This window comes from Petaurus breviceps, unplaced genomic scaffold, assembly GCF_028583685.1.
Source record: "Petaurus breviceps papuanus isolate PSGF00001 unplaced genomic scaffold, PetGlider_PUasm1.0 456, whole genome shotgun sequence".
In the NCBI taxonomy this organism is placed as follows: Eukaryota; Metazoa; Chordata; class Mammalia; order Diprotodontia; family Petauridae; genus Petaurus; species Petaurus breviceps.
Genome location: NW_027186343.1, coordinates 117783 through 142851, shown reverse-complemented (window position 1 = coordinate 142851; position 25069 = coordinate 117783). Strand labels below are relative to the sequence as shown.

Sequence of the window (25069 nt, the reverse complement as noted above, 5' to 3'; positions counted from 1 at the left end):
TCAGAGCATAACATCTTGTCACATTAAGTGGAATGTGATAACTGAGTGGGCTGACTACCATCCTTACAAAGCCTTTCTGCTTTTTCTAAACATATCAAACTTTCCTAGAGTGTCTTCAATAACTCCACTCTCCATCCCTTTCTTCCTTTAATCTTGTCTTCTTTGTTCTTTCTTCTTCTATACAACTCATGTCATCTTCCTACAGGAATCATTTAAATGCGTTTGTTAAAATGTGGAGAGTGAGTAGAAAGAGTTCCTATGTTGGATAGGAATGGGAGGGAATATAGAATTTAGAGTTGAAAGTGACCTTAGATATGATCCAATGCAATTCTGTCATTTCACAAATGTGTAAACAGAGGTCCAAAAATGTGAAGTGAAAGAATAGGAAGATTACATTGAATACCCTTTGACCTAATAATACCACTGGTCGGGTGTATATCCCAAAAGACATTTTTTAAAAAGAAAGGGAAAAGTACTTATATATACAAAAATATTTATAATGGCTCTTTTCTGGGGACAAAGAATTAGAAATTGAGGGGATGCCCATCAATTGCAGAATGGCTGAATAAGTTGTGGTATGTGATTATGATGGAAAACTATTGTACTATAAGAAATTATGAGCAGGATACTCTCAGAAAAACCTGGAGAGACTTGCATGGGCTCATACAAAGTGAAATGTACTGTGTACAAAGTAACAGCAATATTGTAAGATGATCAACTGTGAACAACTTAGCTATTTTCATCAATACAATCCAAGACAACTCTGAAGGAATTATGCTGAAAAATGCTATCCATCCCCAAAGAAAAAGCTGATAGTGTCTGAATACAGATTGAAGCATATTTTTTTACTTTATTTTTCTTGGGCTTTTTTTATCTGTTTCCGAAGTTTTTTGCATGATTACACTCTCAGTGGGATGGTAGATGGGGAGGGAGGAAGGGAAAGATTTTGGAACTCAGAGTTTTGGTTTTGGGTTTTGTTTTGTTTTGTTTTTTGCTTTTTTGGAAGGCAATTGGGATTAAGTGACTTGCCCAGGGTCACACAGCTCATTTTGGTGTTAAGTGTCTGAGGTCAGATTTGAACCCAGGTCCTCCTGACTCCAGGGCCGGTGCTCTATTTACTACGCCACCTAGCTGCCCCGGAACTCAGAGTTTTAAAAACAAGTGTTAAAAATTGTTTTTACATCTAACTTGGAAAAATAAAATACTAAACAAAGATAAAAAGAAATTGTATTTCCTTGTCTTGCAGGTCCCTGCATATGATTGGAGTCCAGAAATTCAGGGGATAATTCTCAGTTCAATCACCTATGGTCAAATCGTCACATTAACCCCAAGTGGGTATTTTGCTGGAGTGCTTGGAGCAAAGAAAATATTCATGATTGGATTGTTCATCTCTTCAGTTCTCAGCCTCTTAATACCATTAGCAGCAGCTCAAGGACTCGTTTATATCATTCTGACAAGGACAGCCCAGGGCATGGCCCAGGTATTAAGACATACTAAGCCTAACTAGCATATTTCAATGTTAGGAATTAAAAAGAAAAATCATGGTATCTTCATTTCAGGGAATGGAATTGGGAGCTTCACCATCTTTCTGGGTGAAATGGGCTCCACCACTGGAACGGAGTCGAATAAGTAGCATTACTTCATCTGGTAAGAAGTTCAAAAAATGGCAATTGTGTTACATTTCCTTGCCTCTTTATCACTGTGCCTTCCATTTTTGGTTCACTGAAAAGAGACTCCTCAAAATAGGGCTATAAATAGAAAGAGAATCCTGGCTCCTGAATATTTGGGTCCTTCCCTATCAATTGGCTTCAATGTTGTGTGACCCATTGTGCCCATTGTTTGCTTTCCCTCTGTACAATGGCCTACAGTCAGCCTAATAATCTTTAGCTTCCAATACCATAACTCATACCATACTTGCTGTCTTCTACTCAGGAACAATTTTAGGCATCTTCACTGTTCTCCTTGTGGGTGGATTCATCTGTCAATCCCTAGGTTGGCCATACATCTTTTATATCTTTGGTAAGTTATTTACTCTCAAATCTAAATGTATCCATTTTCAAAGGAAATGTTCCTGGATATCTGAGGCACTTTGTGATTTTTTTTATAAAAAGTTAGCATTCATGTAGTATTTACTAAATACCAGGCACTGTGTTAAACATTTCGCAATTATTATTTCATTTGATCCACACAACAACCCTGAGAGATAGGTGCTGTCATTATCATCACCATTTTATAGATGAGAAAACTGAGGCAAGCAGAGCTTAAATGACTTGTCCAAGGTCACACAACTAGTAAGTGTCTGAGGCCAGATTTGGACTCCAGTCTTTCTTACTTTAGGTCTGACACTCTAACCAATGTGCCACTTTGCTAATATCCAGTTATCCCATATAAAAAGTTAATATAACATTGTAGATAAAATGCAACCTTGTAAAACATCTTCTTCAACCTTATTATATAAATGAGGGAGCTGAGGCTTAGAGAGATAAAGTGGATTTTCCAACTTTCCAAAGAAAGACTTTAGAGTTAGAATGGGAACAAAAATACAAATCTGCTGACTACTGATCCAGTGCTCTTTCCATCATCATTGACTTAACTATTTTTTAAATCTGCCTACAATATTAAATCACTACCAATTCTACAAATTTACATTTCATTGCCCCTGTATATCCACACCAACCATGCCCCAAAGAGGACATTTACCTCATCCCTGTCAAAAAGTTTTTCTTCCTTCAAGTCTCAGGTTAGATGTCATGTCCTCCATGAAACCTTTGAATACTCTCCCTTTCCAAAATTTTACACATTTTCCCCCAAATGAATGTAAACTCCATGAGGGTAGGGACTGTTTAATTTTTGTCTCTGTATTGCCACAACCTAACCCAATCCTTTATACATGATAGGTGCTTACAGAATATGTGTTAAATGAATGGAATTGAAAGTCAGTTGTCAAAGCTATGAAACTACTTGCCTTTTCCTTACAGTTCTCTTAGCTGCTATATGTGGAGAGGGAAACCTATTCTGGCCTGTTTCCATATATTATTCATTATTAGTTTACTGTCTGTAGGATCTGTGATTTTGCATATGATGGAAAATTCCATTTTGGAAATTCCCTCCACCAGAAGTGATCACGGTCCATCTATAACTCTGTTCATAAGTCTATTCTAAGGCACACAGGAATTGAGTGATTTGCCCATGGTGGCGTAGCTATTGAGTGTAGATTTGAACCCAGGTTTTCTTGATTCAAAGATGAACACTCTATCCTCCATACTATCCAATATTAATTACCATATAGAGATCCATACCAGCTGAACTCTCCATCACTATTAAGGACATAAATAAGCTAGGACAGTGGACTGAGAGGTATGATAAGGTGCTGCTGATGAAATGTTCAAAGTTGCAACCTCTACTCTGACATTACATGACTCAAGGACTGGAGATGTCCTTCACCCATATGACTTAACTGTCCACCGTTACATCTGTGATTCAGAAGAGTTACATATGTTATGAATATCTTCTTCATTTACTCTGTCTCTTTCTCACACACAAACACACACATATGTATATATAAATATGTATGTGTGTATACCTACATATATATGGTCTTTTGTCTGAGTTATAAGACCACATTACCAATTGCTTATTAGGCATCTCCATAGGCACCACAAAACCAACATGTACCAAACAAAACTCATTATCTTCTTTCCAAGATCCATTCCTATTTCTAAATTCACTATTTCTGTCTAATGTGCCACTATACTCCTTGTCATTTAGCCTTGCAACCTGGGAATCATTCCTGGATCTGTCTCTCCCTGACATCTCATATCCAGTCAGTTGCTGACCATTGCCAAATGATTAACTCAGTCAGGCAGGCAATAGGTTTTATAGGTTCTGCTACATGCAGAAGCTGCTCAATACTGGGAATACAAAAAGAGGTTAAAGGCATTCCCTTTCTTCAAGAGGGGCAACTAGGTGGCACAGTGAATAGAGTGCCAAACCTAGAGTCAAGAAGACTTATCCTCCTGAGGTCAAATTTGGCCTCTAAACTTACTAGCTGTGTGATCCTGGGCAAGCCACTTAATCCTGTTTGCCTCAGTTTCCTCATCTGTAAATGAGTTGGAGAAGGAAATGGCAAACTTTCTTTGCCAAGAAGACCCCAAATGAGGTTATGAGAAATCATACATGACTGAAACAACTGAAGAACATCAACAGCCCTCAAGGAACTCACAGTCAAATGGAGAAAAAAATCAAGCAAGTAAATACATACAAATAAGCTATATACAGGTTGTATATCTTCATTCCCTGCAGCAGAATGTGAACTCCTGGAAGACAAGGGTTGTTTCATTTTTCTTTTTGTAACTTCAGTTTTGGGCACAGTACCTCACACACACACACACACACCCTGAATAAGTACTTATTGAATGAATGAGTGAAGCATCATGAATCTCTGTTTGGTTCTGTGCTGTTCAATAGTATGATAAATGACTTAGAAAAATCAGAGCTGCATTCTAATTCCATTGATATGTTGACACAGCATGAGGAGGTATAGCTAGTACACTCAGGACTTTTTCCATTCATGACCTCTTCAGGGCTTCAGGTCATGGGACCATGACCCACAGTTTAAGAAGTACTGACAGATAACACGACAGTAGGTATCCAAAAATGTCTTGATGGTCTAGAACACTGGGTTGTACCTAAAAAGATAACTAAATGTAAATAGAGCCTTATATTTTGTTGGGTTTTTTAAATCAGTGTTATAAGCAGAAGCTAAAGGAAAGGTTCTTAGATAATAGTTTGCCTGAGAAATAGATCTTGGAGTTTTGTTGGACTACAAGCTCCGTATGGATACATATAATGGCATGGAAGTTTAAGAAGTTAATACAGTCCTAGGCTACATTAAGAAAGAATATGGATCTTATTGTGGCCTCATCAAAACAGATTCAGACATTTGGGGACAACTCATTCTAAGAGAACTAAGACTTGGAATTCTGGAGCTTATCTAGAGGATAGCACAAGGATAGTGAATGATCTCAAGTTTATGCCCTGTAAGAATCAGCTGAAGGGACTGGGGATTTGAAGAGAGGCTAAGGTTGGACATGGTAGTGTGGTGGGTGGTAGTGGGTATTGGGTGAACCATACAGATTCCATCTTGTGACTCAGTTCTGAATCTAGTTTAGTTCCGTTTCTATTCAGTTATGAGTTTAGTTCAATTTCTGTCTTGTGAAAAAACTTTATTCAACTATGGAAACTGGAAAAAAAAAGTATTTATTATGTTGTTTGAACCTAGTCCTAGACTGGAAACTTGTATCACCTCTACCTGCTGCTCAGAGACCTTTAACTAAGGACCTAGGTTAAGCTGACCAGAAACTTAGTCAGATCCAAAGATTAATGCAAGGAGTTTTCTCATGATTACACATTTCAAGCAGCCCATAGGTCTTATCTGAAAACTGACCATGTACTGATCAATCAGTTATAGCTTTTATGTTCCTTTGATTGTTCACAGACACTTTTTCTGATTTCAGGGAATCCAACCTGTTTGCTCTTCCCTTCCCAAATTGAAAAGTCCATAACCTTTCCTCCAATTAGAAATCAGATTACCTAATTTTGTATCCTGGTTAATTGTCTTCTTTTAATTAATTGGTAGTGTTTAACTAATTATTTTTAATGTACAGAAATCTGTCTGTCCCTGAATTTGGGGTCTAGTGCCAAAGCTGAAGAGGGCCACTGGTCCTGATTTGTTAGGCAGTTGGCCTGCATTGTTTAATAAATCAATATGCTTAGAAGTCCAGACCTCTGTTTCCTCAATCAGTCCATCTTTTGTGCCCTAATAGTAATCTAAGTATTTGAAAGGTTAAATTTTGGAAGACGGATTAGGTATGCTTGGCTTGACCCTCAAAGGCAGAACTAGGAGCAATGACTGAACTGTGCAAAAACATGAACTTAGAAATATAAGGGAAACTTTCCAGCAATTAGAAATATTCAAAAGCAGAATAGACTGATTCAGGCAATAGTGGATTCCCTGATAGTACAATTATTCAGGCAAACATATGGTAAATAAACATTAGTCCAGTATATGTAGATAGATTTCTTTTGCAGGTAGGAATTGAACTGTATTACTCCTGACATCCCATCAAATTCAGAAATTTTGTTTTGCTCTGATTCTGTGGGATTTGGTAAGTCCCAGTCTTAAAGAAGCCAGACTTCTTTAGAGGAGAAAGAAATGATGTTTAGAAAGTTGAAATGATAAAGTGGGTTTGGGAAAGAAATAAACAACAAAATACATAAGGTAGGCCCATAACAAGTGAAGGAAGTTCTGAACATTGGGGTTATCACATAAAATATAGAGACAGACTTTGGTGATATAGATATAGATGGAGATACTGATATAAATGAATAAAAAATATAGGTATTGATAAACATATAGATACAGAGAGAGATATAAATATTGATATGGCTTATATGGAGATGATATTCAGATATCAGATACAGATATGGAATACATATGTTGAGAGAGAGAGAGACAGAGAGAAGATGGGGAAGAATCATATCAAAGGGAGAAATCATCAACATTAACTTGGTCTTGTTTTTCCTAGGAGGAATCGGCTGTCTGTGCTGCATTATTTGGTTTTCTCTAGTTTATGATGACCCCATAAATCATCCCTATATAAGTGAAAGTGAAAGGGAGTATATCACTTTTTCACTGGCTGGAGAGGTATGTTAATAAAAGTAGCTAACATTTCTATTGTCCTCACTTGTTTTGCGAGTTGTAAAGTAGTAGAAGCTGCCCCACTGGGGACCCAGATGGAACTGGTCGATCAGGCAACACAGCTCTTCCTTTCTGCCTTCTTCCCCTGTTTCCATCCTCCCTCCCTCCCTCTTTTCCTTCCTTCTTTCCTTCCCTCCTTCCTTCTTTCTTTACTTTCTTTGTTTCTTCTTAGAGTATCATACCATTATCTGTGGATACTCTGCTCAAAGGAATGTAAATATTGCTCTCTAAAACTTCACAATTTATATTGGGCTTTGTGGGCTAGATGTTTTTCCTTTTTTTTTTCTTTTTGGTTCATTTTTCAAATGTTTTATTAACTTCTGATTTACATCATTCATTTCCACCAGATTTTGAGTTTCAAATTTTCTCCCTGTTTTTCCCCTACCCACCACCCCAAAACGGCAGTCCCACAGGATATCCCCTCCTCCAATCTGCTCTCTCCCATATCTTCTCCCATACCCCCTTCGACTTTTCCAGTAGGGCATGGTGGATCACTATGCCCCAGTGCCTGTATGCCTTATTTTCCAATTACATATAAAATAGTATTAATAATAGTATGTATATATATATATATTAAACATTTGATTTTAAAACTTTGAATTCCAGATTCATTCCCTTCCTCCCATGCCACCCACCCTTACTGGGAAGATAAGCAGTTTAGTATAGGTTGTACATGTGTAGCTAATGCAAAACATTAACATGGTAGACATATTGTAAAATACTGACAATATTTCCCTCCATCCTATCCCACCTCCCACTTGTTCTGTTCTCTACTTTGATCCCTTCCCTTTTCAAAAGTGGCTGCTTCCAACCTCCCTCCCCTCCCCCAGCCTGCCCTTCCTTCCATCATCCCACCTCTCATCCCCTTCCCCCCTACTCTCCTCTAGGGTGAGATACCCTATTTAGTGTGTATTTCATTCCCTCCCCAACCCAAATTCAATGAGAAAAAGGTTGACCCATTCCCTTTTGCCTCCCTATTCTTCCCCTCCATCGTAACCATTTTCCCTTGCCTCTTATTTATGAGATAGTTTACCCCATTCTGTCTCTCCCCATCTCCTCTCATTATGTTCCTCTCTCACCTCTTAATTTCACCTTTTAAGTATCATCCCTTCCTATTCAATTGCTCCTGTGCCCTCTATCTATGTATACCTGTAAAAATATATACACACATTCACATATGTACCCATAAGCCCATATACTCTCCTATATAGACATATATATATATGTATATTTCTTTTAACTATTTTCATACTGAGAAAAGTTTCATCAGTTACAATTATTGTTTTTCCATTTAGGAATGTTAATAGTTCAACTTTGGTTAAATTCCTTATGATTTCTTTTCCCTGTTTACCTTCTCATGTTTCTCTTGCTTCTTGTATCTGAATGTCAAATTTTCTATTCAACTCTGGTTTTTCCATCAAGAATGCTTGAAAGGATAGGGGCAGCCAGGTGGCGCAGAGAATAAGAGTGCCAGCCCCGGAGTCGATTGGTTCCGGCCTCAGATACTTGGCACCCACACAAAATAACTGGCCATGTAACCTTGAGCAAGTTACTTAATGCCAATTACTTTGAAAACCAAAAGACTTGAAAGTCCTCTATTCCACTAAATGACCATATTTTCCCCTGAAACATGATGCTTTTGCTGGGTAGGTGATTCTTGGCTTTAATCACAGCTCCTTTGACCTCCAGAATATCATATTCAAAGCACTTCAATCCCTCAGTGTGAAGCTGCCAGATCCTGAGCTATCCTGATTGTGTTTCCACAATATTCAAATTGTTTTTTCCTGGCTGCTTGTAATATTCTCTCCTTGATCTGGGAATTTTGGAACCTGGCTATAATATTCCTAGGAGTTTTCTTTTGGGGATCTTTTTCAGGAGGTGATTGGTGGATTCTTTCAACCTCTATTTTGCCCTCTGGTTCTAAAACATCAGGGTAGTTTTCCCTGATAATTTCTTGGAGGATGATTTCTGGGTTCTTTCTTTGATCATGGCTTTCAGGTAGTCCAATAATTTTTAAATTATCTCTCCTGGATCTATTTTCCAGGTCAGTGGCTTTTCCCATGAGATATTTCACATTGCCTTCTTTTCTTTCATTTGTTTGAATCTGTTTAATAGCATCTTGATTTCTCATAAAGTCATTAGCTTCCATTTGCTCCAATCTAATGCTGAAGCAATGATTCTCCTCATTGAGCTTTTGAGATTCTTTTTCCATCTGGCAAATTCGGCTTTTTAAGGCATTCTTCTCCTCATTGCCTTTTGAGACTCTTTTGCCATTTGAGTTAGTCTATATTTTTAAGGTGTTATTTTCTTCAGTCAGTCTGTTGACTCTCATTTCATAATTTTCTTGCATCATTCTCATTTCTCTTCCCAATTTTTCCTCCATTTCTCTTATCTGCTTCTTAAGGTCCTCTATGGCCTGTAACCAGCTCGTATTTTCCTTTGAAGCTTTTGGTGCAGGAGTTCTGACTTCACTGTCTTCCTCCTGTTCCATGCTTTGATCCTTTTTGTCCCCCAAATAGGAATCTAATGTTGGATTCTTCTGTTTGCTTTGCTTCCTTTGCCTGGTCATGTTGCCACTCAATTACTTGACTTTTGGGCTTTTGTACAGTAGGACTCTACTACAAGACAGGGGAGCTTCGTACCAAATGCTGGGGTTTTCTAAGCTGCCAGAGGTATTAGTTGGGTCCCCTCTCTGAAGCCTCGACATGCTCTGGCAAGCTGGTCACACACCCCAGGACCTCCACCCTGTACCACAATCCAAATCCAAGCAGGTTAAAGCAAGAGCGATCACCCCTCAGACTGGTTGCTTGGTCCCCCTACACTCTAAAGGCCAGGACCTGAAGCTGTCACGTGGTGGCAGCTGCACCCCAACCCTCAGTGACTTCTCGCCCCAGGGGCAAAAGCTGAGGCACTACCAACTACTAGGTACCAAAGTACACACTGCACTGACCTCTCACTTTGTCCTTAGCATCTATGCGTTGATAATTCTAGATCACCACAGCTGCTGTTGATCTGGACTCTCTCTAGCCTCTGGCTGGTCAGGCCCACCCTGGGGCTAAAACCTCGGCATGGGGCTGGGCTCAGCTCCCAGAGCACTGCACTGGCATATTCCTTCTGGCCTTCAAGGCTGTCCTCAGCGGGAGGTTAGCTTCTCTGTGTGATTTTGTGGGTTCCAAAGTTTGTTCAGAGTCCCCTTTTACATGGATTGGAGGTGGTGAGAGCCTGAGCTGAGCAGAGATCCTGTTTCTACTCCACCATCTTCTAGATGTTTTTCTTGAGGACCATACCCTAAACACTCTGGCTCTCACCGACTGGTCACAGGCCAAGCTCCACTTGGTCATTTTTGGGGCCATGATTGGATTAGAGTGAATATAAATAGCAATTATTTTTGTTTTGACCAGAAATTCTGAGGGTCTTCCCCTCCCAGATTACTTTTGACTAGATGAAAGAGGCCATTCCCTGCCTCATTTCTTACCTAGCCCTAATCACTGAATAGGCATTGTCTTAGTCAAAGGGAGACCAATTGAAGACTGTAGCTTAAATAAGTTAGCAGGGTTGGGGAACCTGCAGCGGCCACATGTGATCTTCTAGGTCCTTGGGTGTGACTTTTTGACTGAGTCCAAGTTTTACAGAAGACATTCTTTTATTAAGGGGATTTGTCTTGTGAAGTTTGGATTCAATCAAGGGGCTGAACTTGAGGTCCTAGAGGGCTACATGTGGCCTTGAAAGCACAGGTTCCCCACCCCTGGGTCAAGGTCTCCCACTGCATCCAGGGCCATCTCCAGTCTTCCTTAACTAGATGCTTCTGGAGGAGAAAGTGAGGCTGGTGACTCTGCACAGCCTTCCCTTACTTAAAACCAATTCACCAGCATGTCATGGCATCACCTCCCTGATGTCATGGTCCTCTTTGGGAACAAAGGACAAAAATAACAACAATTGTTTTCAAAGTACTTTACAAATGTAAACCACCAACTAGCACTGCTAGCCTTAGTCTGATCTCATTCACCATAAGAACCAAACATGAGTAGTCTCAAATTCACCTGAATGTGTGCTCAGATTTAAAATGACTTGGTTTCTACTTGGGATATTGAGGATACAGTCAAGAAAAACTCTGATGCAGAAAGAACCTCCTTGTGTCCCTTTTCCTTCCTGCTAATCTGCTCTACTTAGGACATGCCTCCTGGCTCTCCTGCATCACTGCTTACCTCCTCAGCTGACTCTCACCTAGCAGCTCCATAGTCCTTGAAGGGCATCTAACTGCTTTACCCAGATCAATCCCTCTCAAGCCTTAACACAATCTTGATTTCGCAGTCCTTAAAGTCCTCTCTCTTCCTCTCCTTTTTCAAAGCTCATGAAATATCTGTTGGTTCTCCCTCAGAAACTGTTATTGTACCTTGAAGAGCCAAGTGAAATGTTGAAAAACAGTCTCAGTTGTTTCTCTCATCATTCCAGCCCCTACCCCTCACCCATAAAGCTCTTTCCTTTGGATCTCAGCTTTATACATAAAATATGGTGCCACACCCATCAACTGGTAACATAGATATAGCTCCCCTGAAACAATGATCTCACTGGTTTCCTTATCCCTATGACTTAATTAGTACAGACATTATCATCCCCACTGTAATACCAAAAACACTGAGACCCAGAAAGGTGATAGACTCACCCCCATATAACAAAGCTAACAAATGGTAAAAATGATATTCAAACCTAGGCCTCTTGAATCTTAATTCAGTATCCTTTCCAAAAGAGGAGACTACTAGATTTCCAGACTCTTGCCTCTACCCTATATTTGTGTTTTGATTTCTCAAAATCAGGAATTAGCAGAGAGCAAAAGGAGGTCTTACCATCATGGGCAGGGAAAAAGAAGAGAGGACTCTCCCTCCTAGCAATGACCACCATCCCTCTACTTTGCCTGATATTCCTCTGCACTTTGGATACAGCTGTACCTAGTCTTCCTTAGCTAAAATCCTGTCTCTAGCTCCTTAGTGTGAGGGTTAGACTATGAAAGACATTATGTATAACTACATTTGTTGAATACAAATGTATAACTACATTTCAATGGAACTGCCCTATACCTTCCCATCCCCATCTAAAATAGCATTTTTTTCCCGTCACAAATATTCCTAGTCACAGTTCTGGTCAGAAATGGTGAGTGGTAGCATGAATACTTTTCTTCAAGCAAAACTTCCTTCCCTTCTCCCAGTTCTCTGTACTGACTATTACATTTCCTTTTAGAACAGTTCCCCGAGTTGGTCCTTGCCCATCAATGCCATGATCAGATCCCTCCCACTTTGGGCCATTATTATCACTGGCTTTTGCCGATTCTGGTTAGTCACCAACCTGACGATATCACTGCCACTACTGATAAATATTATGTTTGATTTTGACATCAGAAATGTGAGTATATGATCCCTGCTTTCTTTTGTTTCTGTCAATGCCTTATTCAATTCTCAGTTACTTTCTAGGAAGCTGATAAGACTGTCATGAGAACCCAATAATCCTAGAATTACAGAGTGGGAAGGGACCTTAGACATCATTTAGTCCAGCACTCTCATTTAAAATATGAGGAAGTTGAGGCAGGTAGGCACGGGTGGTATGGAAGCTTATAGGACAAACAACAATGGGTACAAAAAAGTGAGTCCAGGTGAGCCCAATACAATACTCATCAATTTCATAATTTACCTCAGAGCCATTCCTTGTGTGGTTTGGGCTAGGCAATTGAGTATCTTGTTTCTGGTACCCATGACATCCTTGCACAATTCTTCTCTTCACAGAATGGGATTCTGAGTGCACTGCCCTCTATTGCTGCATGGATCTGTATCACCCTAGGAAGTCAAATGGCAGATTTCCTCTTGTCCAAGAAGATTCTAAGTCTAGTGGTGGTTCGGAAACTCTTCACTGTTCTGGGTGAGAACATTTCCATATAAGCAGTTAACCCTCATGAGTTCCTTACACAGATCTCAAACTTTCCCCAACAATGTGTGTATGGTTATTGTTGTGTCCTTGCTCCCCAGGAATGCTTCTCCCATCAGTATTCGTCACAGCTGTGCCATACGTCAGTTACATCACTGCTATTACCTTACTGATGCTCTCTATGGGAATAAGCTGCCTGTGTTACTCTGGATTCATGATTAATTCCCTAGATATCGCTCCCAGGTAGGGCTCCCGGCCTCTTCCCTTCTTCCTTATGAGATCCTGGAGCTAGAAAGTTTCAGTATAAATCTAAGATATTATATTTAGCATATGACCTGAAAAAGTCCCAACTTCTCTAAGTCTCAGTTTCTAAATCTGTGGAAAGGGGTAATTGTTACCTAATTCACTGGATTATTACAAGAAAAAGACCTTGTAAACCAGTGGTGTCAAACTGAAAAAAAAAAACAGACCATTAAACCACATATAAGGATTCCTGTGAGCTGCATATTAACTCAGAAAACCACGTTAACATAATTTATCTTTTATTATATTTTATTTATCCTGTTAAATATTTCCCAATTACATTTTAATCTTGTTCAACCCACACTTAGGAGTGCTGTGGCCCACATTATCTGTGGACCATGTTTGACACCACTTTTATAATCTATAAATTGATATATAAATGTGACTTACTGTTACTATTATAATTTTTCTAAAGGCATTTTCTTCCACTAAAACCCTATTCTGATGCTGCATAGTCATGTGGAGGTGATATGTAATTCTCAACTGTAATGGTAGCATAACATACCTAAACTTCTAGTTTTTCCTACCAGTTTGGAAACTCTTTAAGTGTAGAATTGGTGATGGAGACTGTATCCATTTCTCAAGGAGCAGTCTTGCTAAATGCAGTTTGTTACCAGGTACACAACAAGGTAATTTGTTTCTTGGCTATGGCTATTCTCAAAGATGATCTAATAAGCTATAGGAAGAATTTCAATCTGCATTTGTGGAGGAAATGAATATTCATACATGCAACTCCAGATGTTTGAAGTAATAATTTAATAAGCTCTTCAAAACTCACTAAGTCTTACCCTTAATGTTACTTTGCTATATTGTAATAATTCTTAGCAATATGTATCACATGATCTGAGGTAGGTGTCAGGATGATCCCATTTGCTGCTATTTGTTTTGGGTGTGTCAATCACTTCAGTGTAGTAGAAGCTGATTACTCAATAAAGTTGAAGTTGATAGAGATAAGTCCTATGGAAATACAGCTTCCAAACGGATGTTTGTCTTTCAGTTGAGTCTAAATGGCTGGTGCCTGTTCACCCATTCCCAGAAATGAAATAAATGAATGAGCAGGTTGTTTCTAACCATTTGATGATTTTCATCTCTTTGTACCCAACCACAATTTGTCAAAGTTAATTACTGTATTGTCATTGACTCTTGCCAGTTTTGTAGGATCAACCAAACAATAGAATATCATTTCTATTCTAATCACATCAGGCAAAATAGAGGAAGGGGCAGAAATTATTGTTGTAGGCTCAAGGTCCCATTACTGCCAAGCTATTGGAGATGAGGATTTTGATAAATGGGCAATATTCTTGATATTCTTGGAAGGTGCTGAACACCTTGTATCTGATGCTTTAAAAACACCTGTCACTTGAATAAGGACCAAAGGAATAGTTGCTGCCTTTGGACAAAAATACTTTTGTATGACACTAATGCTTACTTCTTTGTATTATTGCATATATATGTATATGCACATACATACGTACCTAGTATAACTATAATAGTAAATACACATGTATATATGAATACTCTTTCAATTTGCATCTATACACACAATTTATACATGTACACATGTCACATGTGTATATGTATATAGCATACATACATGTACTTGTGGAACCCTCCAGTATAATGTAAGCTCTTTGAGAGAAGAGACAGTTTTCACATTTTTCCCTGGTATCCCCAGACTCTAGGACAGTGCCTTGCCTGTAGCAGGTATTTAATAAATGTTTGTGTAATTAAATTGATCCTGAACTAAAGTTCCAAGTCTACTGCCTCCCAAGACCATAGAACCCATAGGGCATTGATCTATAACAATGGCGAACCTCATAACTTATTCGCTTTTATGTTTCATGTGCTTTACTCAAAATACAGAGCTTTTGTTGTGGACCCAGAAGAAGAGTTGGATTGTAACCTATAGTCTCCAAAATACATCATTTGATGCCCCCTTGATTCCAATGTGCTACTGTATCAGTGGGTTCCTTGCAGGTTGATATGTACTGAGCCATGTACTATACGATTACTATCTATCTATATCGATCCCATGTAGAAAAAGTTAAAACTCATTGTGCTCCTTAGAAGAGATTAAATTTTATCAGTTATGCTGACATCAGTTTTACCAAGTGACCACATTCAAATAATCAAATAAATCTGTTTTCTCTTTGAGCCAGTGATATAGATCAAAATTCAATCCTGTCTGCCTAGCTTGTGAAATTGCCATTCATAGTCTTCTAAAGATTCACTACAGGGAGTCTACCCTACATGCTAGAGCCTATCCTAGCTTTCTCTTGACATTGGTACAGTTCCAAAGTTGGACTCAAGTTGTCCATCTCTCATCCCTCAACTTCACCACTTCACCAGATCATCTTCTCTTTCCATCATATATTTCCTTGATGACATCTTTTGTTCTTGTCCTTTAAAGTTCCTCATAGGTTATATGTTGTAGATGGCTTTACACCTACAATATACCTCTTCATTGCCTTCTTTTGATATTCATTCTCAAATCTTTGGAAATTATTGTATTCCACGTATTGCTGCTGAACAGCAAAATTTATAGAATGTTGGTATCAAAAAGATGGGTATTTGTTTCTATGAGAAACTTGGGGTCATTAAAGGAGCGGTAACACTTCCCAAAGGTAATTCAACCCACTTTCCTGCTCCTGTTCAACTTTTGTTCCAATTTATTGTCTACTTATAATGTCTGATCCATATAAACAAACTGTTGAATGAGCTCCACAACTTTACCACCCAATTACATGTCATAATGTTAGTACTAGATATTTTTCATCCCCTTAGTCTTTCCTGTGTGGATGGTTAGGTCAAGCTCTTTGGAGTGGTTATAGATCTCTTCCAGGAAGCTCTGCAATGTTCTAGGATTTAGTGCAATGAGCCTAATTTCATTTGTAAACAGAAGTTTCTGAAGAAGCTCAAAATCCATAGAGAAACTGTCTAAGTAGGATTTTGCCCTGAATATCCTCCATCATGGTGGTGAATATCTTTGATTTTATGTCTCTCCAGATGTTTATCATGTGGAGATCAGAAGGTCATTGAATAGGGCTATTCATGGTTTGAAGTTACCTAGTAACACATTGTATATTGATTTAATTTGAAATGTTTTATCGTTGTCTAAATAGAATTTCCCTAGCTTTTCATCTTCAGCAATTGATATTAGGGAAGAAACTTCAATACTTCAATTATTAGCATGGGGGTCTTTTGGCAGATATTCATCAGTATTGTAATACAAGACCAGCAGATATCAAAAGAAACAATTATATTTATGGTAGCCTTTGGGCATGCAATAAATCTACTTACCAATTCCTTTCTTTATCTTTTCATGAAGTACCTGTGATTCATCTTTCCAGTTAGCTGAAAAGTCCTTTCTTATGATTTATTTTATTGAAAAAATGTGGAGATTGATGCAACTCAGTTATTTGAGCAATGTATACATTGTATTCCCCAAGGCTGGTGTCTCCTGGTTTGGTTTGATTTGGTTTTGGGGGAAAAGTGTACCTGTACATCTTATTTCCCAGTTGCATGTAAAAAACAAATTTTTAAACATTCATTTTTAAATCTTTGAGTTCTAGATTCTTTTCCCTTCCTCCATCTACACCCACACCCATTGGGAAGATAAGCAATTCAACATAGATTGTACATGTGTAGTTACCCAAATAATTTCCATAGTAGTTATATTGTGAAAGACTTACTATATTTCCCTCCATCCTATCTTGCCCCCACGTATTCTATTTTCTCCTTTGACCCTATCCCTTTTCAAAAATGTTTGTTTCTAACTACCCTCTCCCCCAATCTGCCCTCCCTTCCATCTTCCCCCCACTTATCCCCTACCCCCCTATTTTCCTGTAGGGTAAGACACCCACTTGAGCATGTATACTATTCCCTCCTTAAGCCAAATTCAGTGAGAATTAGGTTGTCCCACTCCCTTTCACCTTTCTGCTCTTCCTCTCCATTGCAACAGTTATCTTTTGCCTCTTTTATGTGAGATAATTTACCTAAGCTATCTCTCCCTTTCTTCTTCTCCCAATAAATTCCTCTCTCACCTCTTAATTTTATTTTTTAGATATCATTCCTTCATATTCAACTCATCCTCTGCCTTCTGTCTATGTATGCATGAACATACAAATGCCCACACTGACATATATATTTACATACACATACACCCTCCTGTTTATACATATATGTATGTATACATATACATACACATATATATTCCTTTCAGCTATCTTCATACTGAGAAAAGTCTTATGAGTTACAATTATCATTTTCCATGTAGGAATGTAAATAGTTCAGTTTTAATAAGTTCCTTATGATTTCATTTTCCTGTTTACCTTCTCATGTTTCTCTTGCTTCTTGTATTTGAAAGTAAAATTTTCTGTTCAGCTCTGTTTTTTTCATCAAGAATGCTTGAAAATCCTCTATTTCATTGAATATCCATATTTTTCCCTGAAACATTATACTCAGTTTTGCTGGGTAATTGATTCTTGGTTTTAGTCCTAGCTCCTTTGACCTCCAGAATATCATATTCCAAGCCCTTTGATTCCTTAATGTAGAAGCTGCTAGGTCTTGTGTTATCCTGATTGTGTTTCCACAACACTCAAATTGTTTCTTCCTGACTGTTTGCAGCATTTTCTCCTTGACCTGGGAATTCTGGAATTTGGCTATAATATTCCTAGGAGTTTTCTTTTGGGGATCTTTTTTAAGAGGCGATCAGTGAATTCTTTCAGTTTATTTTTTTCCCTCTGGTTCTAGAATATCAGGGCAATTTTGCTTGACCACTTCTTGAAAGATGGTGTCTAGACTCTTTTTTTATCATGGCTTTCAGGTAGTCCAATAATTTTTAAATTATCTCTCTGGGATCTATTTTTTAGGTTAGGGGGGTTTCCAATGAGATATTTCACATTGCTTCCTATTTTTTCATTTGTTCGAGTCTGTTTTTTAATATCTTGATTTCTCATAAAATCATTAGCTTCTAATTGCTCCAATCTAACTTTGAAGGAGTTATTCTCTTCAGTGACTTTTTGAAATTCCTTTTCCATCTGGCAAATTTGGCTTTTTAAAGCATTCTTCTCCTCATTGGCTTTTTGAGCCTCTTTTGCCATTTGAGTTAGTCTATTTTTTAAGGTGTTATTTTCTTCAATATATTCTGGCATCTCCTTTAGCAGGCTGTTGACTTGCTTTTCCTGATTTTCTCGCATCATTCTCATTTCTCTTCCCAATTTTTCCTCTACTTCTTTTACTTGATTTTCAAAATCCTTCTTGAGCTCCTCCATGGCCTGTAACCAATTCATATTTTTCTTGGAGGCTTTTGATGCAGGAGCTCTGACTTCGCTGTCTTCTTCCCACTCCATGCCTTGATCTTTTTGTCCACAAAAAAAAAAGATTCTATTGTCTGTTTGTTCTTCCTCTGCTTGCTTATATTGGTAGCCAATTACTAAACTTTTGAGCTCTTTGCTGCAGTAGAACTCTGCTTCCAGAATGGAAAAAGCTATGTCCCAAATTACTGGGGTTTTGCAACTGCCAGAGCTATTAGATGTGTGCCTTCTCTACAGCCCCCACAAGTTCTGGTTTACTAGTCACACATCCCAGGACTACTAACCAAAACTTCTATCCAGATCCAAGCAGATCAAAGTAAGAGTGATTACCCTCTGAATGGTTGCTTGGTCTCCCTACAATTTGCAGGCCAGAAGTTCCAGAAGCAGCTATGCGGCAGTGGCTGCAGCCACTGCACCTCCACTGCTTCTCACTCCAGGAGTAACAGCCAAACCACATTCCCCCAGTTCCAAAAAAGTTCCACACTAACCTTTTGCTTTGTCTTTGGCATTTCTGGATTGAGAAGTCTGGAAACTGCTATAGCTGCTGGTGATTTACTCTTGTGAAGTCTGCTCCAGCCATCGCTGGTCAGAGCCACACTGGGGCTAAAACCAGTGGGACTGTGCTTGGCTCCCAGCATGCTGTAATGGACCCTTCCTTCTGGCCTTCCAGGCTTCCTTCAGTGGGAGATTTGTTTCTCTCTGTCACTTTATTCGTTCTGTAGCTCTAAAGTTTGTTTAGAGTAATTTTTTACATATATTGGAGGAAGTGGAAGCTGAAGGCCCACAGAATTCCTGTTTCTATTCTGCCATCTTGGCTCTGCCCCCAGTGTTTATGATTTTTAAAAGATATGCCATGTCTGTGTATTCTGCAACTCTTAACCTCTTTCATTCCTTCTTCCTGGATCATGCTTTCCTATATTTTTCTCATCATCCTCATCTTTTCCCACCCTTTTAATGAAGCCAACTAGTATCAAAGTGTTTGTTGATTTAATTATTACCATAAGTCTTCATAGAATTTCCCTAACTCTTCATCCTCAATAACAAGTGTTGGCACATAAGCTACAATTATTCATGTGATCTTTTGGCAAGCACTTATCAGTCCTGCACTGCAAGATGACCAGATCACTTATGGAGAAATATTTTTATGCCTATCTGATCTATAGTAAAAATACCCTATCAACTCTTTTCTTTATCTCTCCATGGAGTACCTGTGACTGAGACTTACATTTAGCTGAAAAGTACTTCTTTCTTTGGGTTTCATTTATTGAAAAAAATTTCAAGATTTATGTGACATTGTTCCTCTAACAACACGTCAATTTGATGTTCATCAGGGGGCTATTTTACATTTGGAGTACAATCAAATTCAAGTTTTTACATGGTGCCAAACCATTGTGATTTTTGCACTTTTTTCCTCTTTCCACCCCTCTATTACTGCAGGAGTGAAAGGGGACTATACAGAACTTAAGAGTCATTTTTTTTTATTTAATGGATTGGGATACCAAAAATCACGTCACCAATTGTCCAGGTACTGGCAAAGAGATTCCCCATGCTTAGCAAAGCTGGTCCTGCTTTCAGTCTGTTTCCACAGTAGTAATCAAAGCCTTGACAATGTAGTAGAATCTTACGAAGCTTATCCTTTGCTGGCATAGTCTTGTAGAACCCATAGTCACCTCCATAGTACAATGAGGCATCAGAGTAGGATTTTCGAAAAGCCAGATGCCCATGTTCTATAAAAATATGTGGTGTATGTTTTCAAATAATGGGGTGATTATTTATGTCAGGCTAAATGAAAAATCAGTTTAACCTGGAAATTTTTTCTTTCCTCAGGTATACTAGCTTCCTCATGGGACTTGGAGGAGTTTTTACTATGATACCAGGAATCCTTTCACCCACTGTTACTGGATACCTCATAAATCAGGTAAAACAAAAACCCATTAAAAAGAAAAAGATTTAAACTCTGCCTTAACCAAATATTTTATAGAGAAGAACACAACATAAGAAAACAAATAAACCCCAAATGGTTCTTGAAATTGAATTTCACTTCTCACATGAAACTTACTGGGTAAAGAAAAGGGTTCAGAAAGTGTTGAGTCAATAAAGGGAAGGGAATAAAAATTTATATAGTGCCTACTATGTGCCAAGCACTATGCTACATGCTTTTTTGTAAACAAATATCTCATTTGGTTCTTACAACAGTGCTCTGAGATGGGTATTGTTATTATCCTCATGTTATAGTTAAGGTAACTGAAGCAAACAGAGCTTCATTAACTTGCCCAGGGTCACACAGCTAATATATGCCCAGACTAGATTTGAACATAGTCCTTCCTGATTTCAGGCCTGGACTAGCATGAGTAGTGATTTCTTTGGTAGACCCAAACTGATTAATTCTACTCTAATATAGCCTTCATGGGGATCATTTTGCTATTTTTTATATACATCTAAGAATGAATTTATTGACCTAAAAGTTAGAGTACTAGAGATTTTTTTAAAAAGCAATCACACCAGAAATTATTTTAAAAAAACTTTCATTTATACTGCTGTCTACATTTCCTAGGAATCACCAAGAGCTAATATGTAAACCCCTAAATAAAACAAACAAGACATAATTCCATTGTAAATGTCTTTTTTCCAATCCATGTTTTGAAGCTTGTTTTTTACTGTCATTCACTTTCACCACGATTAAAAATGAAAATTCCATAGTAGATCCTATGGGACTCTTCTACATTTTAACTGAAGGGAGAATCTGGGGACTTAAAAGAGTGGAAAATTTTTGGAATGATATTAGTGTAAGTTTTATACTCACAGGACTCTGTATCCGGCTGGAAGAATGTGTTCTTACTATCAGCTGCAATTAATCTGGCAGGAATGATCATCTATGTAATCTTTGGCCGTGCAGACATCCAGGATTGGGCTAAGGAGAACAGACTCACCCGCTTCTGAATGTTCATGAATGATGAGATGAAGCCAAAACTTACCCAGAAGTTTCTAAAGGATGTTCCTTTGCTGCCATTTTATTTTTTCAGTCACTCAAACTGGTGGATACTGAATTGCTTTAAGCTCTATTTCCAGTTATTATTTTGAGATTCAAACTGTGAAAGCTAAACATACTTTCTACAAAGTTTCTATGCAGCCTGACTTGGGGTTATCCATATAGCCTATTCAGATGTCTTAAGTGTTTAACTGAACTTTTAGGTGCCCATTCCATAAGGTAGAATTCTACAAATGCCTTAGGAGAATTCTTTGATCCAGGAAGGACATGATCTTATAGTAACTGATAGAAGAGTTGTTATTTGCTAAAAGCATTGAATTTTCTTAATGACATATTTCATCTTTGTCCCTATGATGTAGTTCGCTATACCTAGATCACTAAAATTACTCAGTGGGGCCTTAGGAACTTTTGCATTGGTGTCTTTTATCACAGGCTCAATTTCTTGTAATTAATTGTAATTAATCTTGTTTTATGGAGGAAATCTGTGAATGTATTTTTGCCCTTTTTAAAAATTAAGAACACTAACCACATACTTAGTAAGGAAATGACCACCTCTGGAATGGCTCAGTCAGAAATGAATCATGCCAGGTCTCCAGCATCATACCAGTAAATAGTTACCAGAGGATACAGAGTGAAGGTTTGGAGACCAAAACTTGGCCTTAAACTCATAGAACATAAAAAGTCTAAAGGGATCTATGAAATAACATATTCTAGTCCACTTACCTTGCTGATGAGGAAACTGAGGAAAAAAGATGAAATAATTTCACCTTCAGAGAGCTGGCAAGGGAAGTAGGAAAGATCACTGGATATCAACTGCAAGTTGAAACAAGGTGGGTAAATCTCACTGGTTAATTGAATGAATGAATGCATGGATGAGTGAATGAATGAGCATTTATTAACCATCTCCTATGTACCAGGTAGGGCAACTGGATGGTGCAGTGGATGGAGTGCCAGTCTTAGAGTCAGGAAGACTCATCTTCCTGAGTTCAAAGCTGGCCTCAGACACTTGCAAACTCTGTGACCCTGGGCATATCACTTAACCCTGTTTACCTTAGTTTTCTCATCTGTAAAATGAGCTGAAGAAGGATATGGCAAACCACTCAAGTATCTCTGCCAAGAAAACTCCTAACGAAGAGTCGGAAACAACCGAAGTAACAGAGTAACAACAATGTACCAGGTACTGTGCTACATTCTGAGGGTACAACTACAAATACAAAGGTAGTCCTTGTCATGTGAAAGACAACATATCCAGGGGAGCAAAAGCCAGGGAGGGACTTTTTGGTAGTGTTCATTCGGTTACTGTTTTTAAAGCCAAAGTTAAAAAGCAAGAGGAGATGACATGAAGGCAGAAAATGGTGCCCACTGAAGATGTGTGAGGAACAGAAGGTAGGACAGTATGGTTGAATCATAGAGTGAAGGTGAGCATGGACAGCAGGAAGCTGGGTTGTAAAGAGCTTTAATTTTAAAAAGAGAACTTTATATTTGATCCCAGAAATACAGAGAGTCAATGTAGTTGTTTATTTTTTTTAATAGGAGGTCTATATGGACAGAACTGTGATTTGGAAAATCATTTCGTTATTTGTGTGAAGGATAGACTGAAGTAGGGAGAGACTTGAGGCAAGGAGGCAAGGTTATAAAGGAGAATACAACATTCCTTGGGAAGAAGTGTTTTAAGGAAGAAACAAAAAAAATTGATTTGAGAGGTAGAAGGAAATTCTAACCTATTTAACCTATATTAGCAAAGTAAGAATGTGACATGGAAAAGCAATGAAAGCCACTGAGTCCAGTGAACTTAATAAGCCCTGTTATTTAGTTTATTTCTTGCAAGGGATGAGGTGTGGGATGATCCTAGATTATCTCTAGAAGAAACAGCTTTTGCTCTAAAGCATGCTGATGCAGAACCAAAGAGTCCATCAGGTGAAGGGTCATTTCACCATGGTCAGTTAAAGACAAAATATATAGTGCTTGCTAATGAGACTGTCAAATGTTAATAAGGCAACTATTTGCTGGACCAGCATGAAAAAAGAGATATGCCGTTTCCTGGACTTTGTCTCTGGGACCTAATAGAAAATTTTCCAAGGCTTGGCAATTTGATGATAACTGACCATTTCTGCTGACTTGTATAGAGAAAAACATACCACCTAAAGGAAGCTGAAAAGTCTTAAGGATTATGATTCCCTGAACAACAACAAAGGAAGGCCTTAAGGATGTGGATTGTATCTTCATTACTAATACCAATTGAAGGTAAGGGATTTAGAAGAGAAAGGCCTTCTGGGAGGTCTAATAAAATGGTATATGAACCTGGGAATTGTGTTCCTGGACCAACCACAGTTAAAAATATAGGAATAATGAGGGGATGGGACAGACTTCAACAAGGTCAATAAAAACATATTTATCTAAAGCCTAGCAAGTTTTATCCAATTAATCTAGCTACTAGTATTTGTTGAACATTCATTATGAACCAGGTACTGTGCTGAGTTCTAAGCATACAAAAAATGGGTTAAAACTAGTGCCCATCCTCAAGGAGTTTGTATTTTATAATTAAGAACCATTCAAAGAAAAGGGGAGGAGGAAAGAGAAAACTGACTCCAAAGTTATGTCAAGCCTTGAGAATACTGGGCAGATACAAGGAAATAGAATAACAAAAGAGAGGTCTAATGATTTATGGGAAATAATATTTAAAAAGAGGGCCAGAAATAAAACCTATGACCTCAGATGCCTCTTAGTGATTTATTTAGGATTTACACAATGGAAAATTACCTAACAATGAGTGGCTCAAACATGTAATAAACTACTTTAAGAAACAGTGAGCTCTAGGAGTGGTCAGGTGACTTAGTGAGTAAGAGCACCAGCCCCAGAGTCGGGATGACCTGGGATCGAATCCAGGCTCTGATACTTAGCACCACACCCAGAAATAACTGGCCTTGTAACCTTGAACAAGTTACTTAACCCTAATTGCTTAAAAAAAAAAAAAAGAAACAGTGAGCTTTGAGGCAACTAGGTGGTGCAGTAAATAGAGCACTGGTCCTGAAGTCAGGACCTATTCAAATCTGGCTTCAAACATTTGACACTTAACTAGCTGTGTGACCTTGGGGAAGTCACTTAACCCCAACTGCCTTGCCTCCCCCCCTCAGAAAACAAAAAAAAAACCAGTAAACTTCTCATCATTGATGAACTTAAAAAAAAGTCTTCATTTCCACTTGGGTTCATTATCTAGAAAATTCTTATTCTGGTTTCAGGTAGATTTCATGGCTTTCTGACCACCGGCTTTCATTGTTTCCCTTCTAATGCCAAGATTGTTTTATGTCTCCACAACATTAATTCCTGAAGAGGTCACAGTTGAAGTCCTGTGTCTAGCTTGGGACGTTGACTTTCAAAGGACATAGATGAGCTGGCATGCAAGTTGGATGGTGAGAGGATTGGGAACTATTCCATGTATGAATTGATTGAAAGGGCCCTAGATATTTAGTCTGGAAAAAGGGGAAGATTTAGGAAGAAAAATAGCATTTCTCACATTTGAAGGACTGTCATATGGAAATGAGATTGGATTTATTCTGTTTGCCCCATGAGTACAAAAGGAGTTATAACTGTTAGAATTTGCAAACCAAATCCAAGTGTGGCCCAAAGAAAATCTTCCAGAGGAGCTGTCCGAAAGTAGTTGGGTTTCCCTAGTTCTCCCTTGCCTGAGATCTTCAGTCAGGTACTGTATGATTAATTTATGGGTTGTTTCAAAAAAGGGATTCTTGGGCAGCTAGGTGGTGCAGTGAATAGAGCATCAGCCCTGAGGTC

At 38.4% G+C, this 25069-nt stretch overlaps 1 protein-coding gene across 1 annotated transcript in view; it reads left to right on the top strand.

The window, feature by feature from the left end:
* Nucleotides 1–21231, top strand: part of LOC138171684 (sodium-dependent phosphate transport protein 3-like) — a 46585-nt gene extending 25354 nt beyond the window's left edge. Inside the window, exons 3-11 of the mRNA XM_069101317.1 lie at nt 1247–1480; nt 1560–1647; nt 1933–2019; nt 6588–6706; nt 11996–12157; nt 12535–12667; nt 12775–12916; nt 20119–20209; nt 21097–21231. Coding sequence (XP_068957418.1) covers nt 1247–1480; nt 1560–1647; nt 1933–2019; nt 6588–6706; nt 11996–12157; nt 12535–12667; nt 12775–12916; nt 20119–20209; nt 21097–21231 — 1191 coding nt within the window. The remainder of the gene's footprint in view (nt 1–1246; nt 1481–1559; nt 1648–1932; nt 2020–6587; nt 6707–11995; nt 12158–12534; nt 12668–12774; nt 12917–20118; nt 20210–21096) is intronic.
* The last annotated feature ends 3838 nt before the right edge of the window (nt 21232–25069 follow it).